We start from the raw sequence: 4,727 nt of genomic DNA on the forward strand, positions 1-4,727 counted from the left end.
TGAAATCAGAAAGTTTTTTGCTCCAAAATCTATAGCCACCTTAAGTGAGGAAATGCCTTAAAATATTATTGGTCAGCAGACTTTTATCTATGAGGGCAAGTTTTATATGACAACTACGTCTTCCGCTAGGTCATTCGACATCAATTAGTGGGCAATGAAAGAAAAAGTTTACATCTGCAATAACGTAGAAATCCCTTCGTGTTTCTGGTTTGTAGTTATACCAACTTTTCTTATTTTATCTCCAATAAATTAGGAAAAATATAGGACTTATAAAGACAAGAGATAAGCATATACGACAATAGTTGGATGCAATATTTACCGGACATCTTTTCCATCAAAACCGGATTTTCGATCGATTTTAATTAAGTTCGTAGAAGAAACATACGACATTACTTAAGCATAATGTAATGTTCGACATAATTTAAACATAATGTAGATGGTTCTTCGTAAAAATTGGTCAAAATTTATTTATTGAAATATTCAACAATAGCCATTATTTAACACAGTTGCTTAATGTTTTCATTTAGTTTGCGTAAAATTTAATGGAAATAAAAGTCATTTAAAACCAATAGACCGACACAAACAATAACCTATTGAAATCATTAAACTAGTTTGAGAGCAAAAATTAATGCTAATGAAAAAAATCACCAAAATACTCGTACTGAAGCTGATTCGCCGAAACCTTACTATAAAACTAAGATACGGCTTTGAAAGATTAGGATCGGCCTATAAATAGTGTGTTGGCAATCAGTACAAAGTGCAGCTCTGACTTAGTAAACAAATTATTATTTAAAAAAAAAATTAATTTAAACTTTGATTAAAAAACTGATTCAATATTTCCTTAAAAATTTGTCCTCAAAAAAATTTCATTGAAATCATAGCAAAATTTCAGCCAAATCGGATGGTAATTGGCCTTCTAATAGATCAATAGGTCATATCTTATATGACAGCTAAGTCAGGTTATGAACCGATTTTTACCATACTTGATACAGTTGTTGGAAGTCTATTTGACATGTGAATTCATTTAATAACGTATTTTGTCACTCAGATCAAATAATCTTACACCGTAATTGGCGCTTTCTTTTTATTAATTTTTCATCTAAGCGTTAATTAGTCTTAAAATTCCATAACTTATCATTTTCAAATATTCGATTTATTGAAAGGTGGAGATTAGTCGATTATTGAAGTATAGAGTGTACACCCTAATATACTATAAAGATTATAATTTATGGGTTATTTTTCTGTTCTTACTACTCTTCTTGTTTTTTTGCGTTTAAAATTTCAATTATGGAATGTCTAGGCTAACTTCGCCTTCCTGATACTCGTACTTGCATTTCGCCTAAGGATATTGTGATGTCTCCACAATCATTAATAATGATTAGAACAGCTCAAAATGACATTAATTTGACATTAATTAGGTTTACAAAAGGCACATGATTAATTGCACAAGCGCAAATCTTCTTAAAGCAACGATATAAATATTTAAAGATTTGACTATTTACGTTTATTACACCAATATGTATTGTCATCTGCGCAAGATTAAAATTCTAGTTCTGCTCGTTATTAACGTGACAATATTTTTAAGTATTTTCCCAGTCCAGGCAAATGATCCATGTAAGTTGAACAACATATTGGTTGTTTTGAAAAATAATCGCAAAGTAAGGAATTCTTGTTGTCTTTAAAAGGGACTCCTTGCAAATTATTCGATCCTGGAAATGGTCAATGTCTAAGGGATCTGTTGCAAAATATTTTGATTACTGGTACTACTGAAGTGCACGGCATGCAGCGAAATTCCCTAGACCCATATAAAGCAAAGAAGGCTCGAATCGCAGCAGACAGTCCTATTATGAAACTAAATATGGATTTTATGAAAGTCACTGTAACTGGTCTATCACAATCTAAAATTGTTGATGTTGTGTAAGTTCACGTCGGTACACTTATTTGTCAAAACTAATGCTGAATTTCTATATTAGAGCCAACAATGAAGACAAATTTGACTTAAGTATGAAGGTGTCAAGAGTTCATGTCAATGGCATCTATGCTATGGAGGGAAGAGTGTTGGTGTTGAATCTTTCAGGGAAAGGAGAGTTTGATGTTGATTTTGGTAAGAATTATTAATTACATTAATTATTATTAATTACACCTTTACTTCTGTATTAATGCTTTTCTTACAGCCAATGTTGATGTTCATTTAACACTTACGACAAAATTAGTACGGAGAGACAATAAACCTTACTTTGAAGTTCAAAGAGTTAAGTCCAAATTAAAGCATTTGGGTGATCTGAATGCTAAATTTGGTAATCTTTTTGCCGACAATCAAGCCCTGACTGACAGTGCTAATACAGTATTCAATCAAAACTGGAGAGAACTCATTGAGGTAATGCGCCCCGTCATTGAAGAGTCCATGAACTCTGCAATTGTGATACAGGCAAACAAAATATTGGGAAAATTCCCTGCATCTCAAATGTTCTCAGATATAGATTAATCTAACATCTCCCGCCCCCACTCATATGCTTTCAAGTATATTTGTTAAGAACTAAGTTTAAATAAAAAAGTTTTCTTCTAATTGGAATTTTTATAATAACCACCATTTTTAAGGCCACAGAAAAAAGAAATTTCAACTGATGATGAATGGACACTGAATTATTTTTGACAAATATGAGCCAAATGAATCAAAATTGTGATATGGAAAAAAAATGGCCAGAGATATGCAATACACTATATTCATTTGAAAGTAAGTTCAGTCCCTATGAAATTCGAGCTAGATAATACTTTGGGGGAGTATATGCCTTCGTTTAGAATCACAAAATATTGGGCGGCTAAGCTTAAACAGGGCAGTACGAACTGCGATGACGATCATTGTAGTGGTCCACTTGTTGAGATGTCTACGCCCGAAGTGTTTAAAATAATCTACAAAATGTTATTGGATGACCGTCTATTCGATAAAATTCGAAAACTAGCTCCAGTCTCAGGCAAAAGTGTTGTACATTACATATTGACGATAAGAAAGATTGATGCCGCGTTCAGAGTAAACACTACAGAAGCAGACACCTCTGTTCACAAATCCACCATTTCGAAGGCTAAGATCCATGAATTAGAGTTCGAACTTCTTCAACTCGTACCCTATTCGACATATTTAGCTCGCTCGGACTATTTTTTTCCAACCTAAAAAAAATTGTTCGCCGGAAAAAGTATGCCAGTAAGTGTGACGTGGATGTTGCGATTGATGGCTATTTTGAGGAACTATTGAAAATCGCTGAAAACAAGAATGGTTCCCATATTGCATTGTAAGATGGGCTATTTTTGGGATCACCATTGTATTATGACCTCCAACATCCAGATGGAGATCCGGTATGGAACTGGTTATCCTGCAAAATTTCGGCAAAAATGGATAGGTATTGCGCCTTCTGTAGGCCCTAGAAGTAAAATTGGGGGATCAGTTCATATGGAAGCTATATCTAAACATGGTCTATTTACATACTCAAACGAAGTAGGAGGAAATTGTGCAAAATTTCAAATGGACGGACGTGCACTGCTAGGCTATATCTTCATAAAATATCATAACGCTCAAGAATATAGAGGGTGAATTTTTATGAGTGGGGGTTCTCGGCACTGAAAGAAAAGAAAGAAAACACAGTCTACTCTGCCATTACATTATGGTGAAACTAATAACTAGCAATGACTGCAAATAGTTAGAATTTATGATCAAAACTCGTGATCTGTAATGGAAATCCATTGTTTATCGAGACATTGTCATTAGCGATGAGGCTAAAAATGGTCTCATCCATGGAGAAGAACAGCTACAAGAATTACAGATACACCTCAAACAAGGACAGACGGATGGACATGGCTGCATCGACTGAAAATGTCAATACGATCAAGAATATGTCCACAGTAGAGCTTATTTATAAAGAACCTTCCTATAACGAATTGTTCTTCACAAGGAATAAAATTTTGAAAGACAACTTTCTTCCGGTCATTATACCCTCCACCATAGGATGGGGGTATACTAATCTTGTGATTCTGTTTGTAACTACAGGAAATATTCATCTGAGACCCCATAAAGTATATATATTCTTGATCCTCATGACATTTTATTGTATGTCGATCTAGTCACGTCCGTCCGTCTGTCTGTCGAAAGCACGCTTACTTTCGAAGGAGTAAAGCTAGCCGCTTGAAATTTTGCACAACTACTTCTTATTAGTGTAGATCGGTTGGGATTGTAAATGGGCCATATCGGTCCATGTTTTGATATAGCTGCCATATAAACCGATCTTGGGTCTTGACTTCTTGAACCTCTAGAGGACGCAATTCTTATCCGATTGGAATGAAATTTTGCACGATATGTTTCGTTATTATATCCAACAACTGTACCAAGAATGGTGTAAATCGGATGATAACCTGATATAGCAGCCATATAAACCGATCGTGGGTCTTGACTTCTTGAGCCTATAGAGGGCGCAATTCTTATCGAGTTGGAATGAAATTTTGCACGATGTGTTTTGTTTTGATATCCAACAGCTGTACCAAGTATAGTTCAAATCGGTCCATAACCTGATATATCTGTCATATAAACCGATCTGGAGACCTCTTGAGCTTCTAGAGGACGCAATTCCTATCCGATTTGGCTGAAATTTTGCATGACGTCTTTTAATATGACTTTCAACAACTGTGCCAAATAGGGTTCAAATCGGTTAATAACCTGATATAGCTGCCATATAAACCTA

The 4,727-nt window shown here is 34.6% G+C and overlaps 1 protein-coding gene across 1 annotated transcript; it reads left to right on the forward strand.

Annotated features, from left to right (window-relative positions):
- The first annotated feature begins 1,305 nt into the window (after positions 1-1,305).
- Positions 1,306-2,492, forward strand: LOC106094501 (circadian clock-controlled protein daywake). Its single transcript, XM_013261725.2, has 4 exons — positions 1,306-1,614; positions 1,686-1,917; positions 1,974-2,104; positions 2,175-2,492. The coding sequence occupies exons 1-4, from the start codon at positions 1,518-1,520 to the stop codon at positions 2,483-2,485; spliced, it is 771 nt and encodes a 256-aa protein (XP_013117179.2). The 5' UTR covers positions 1,306-1,517; the 3' UTR covers positions 2,486-2,492.
- Positions 2,493-4,727: the final 2,235 nt, after the last annotated feature.

The sequence above is a fragment of the Stomoxys calcitrans genome, chromosome 2 (assembly GCF_963082655.1).
Source record: "Stomoxys calcitrans chromosome 2, idStoCalc2.1, whole genome shotgun sequence".
In the NCBI taxonomy this organism is placed as follows: Eukaryota; Metazoa; Arthropoda; class Insecta; order Diptera; family Muscidae; genus Stomoxys; species Stomoxys calcitrans.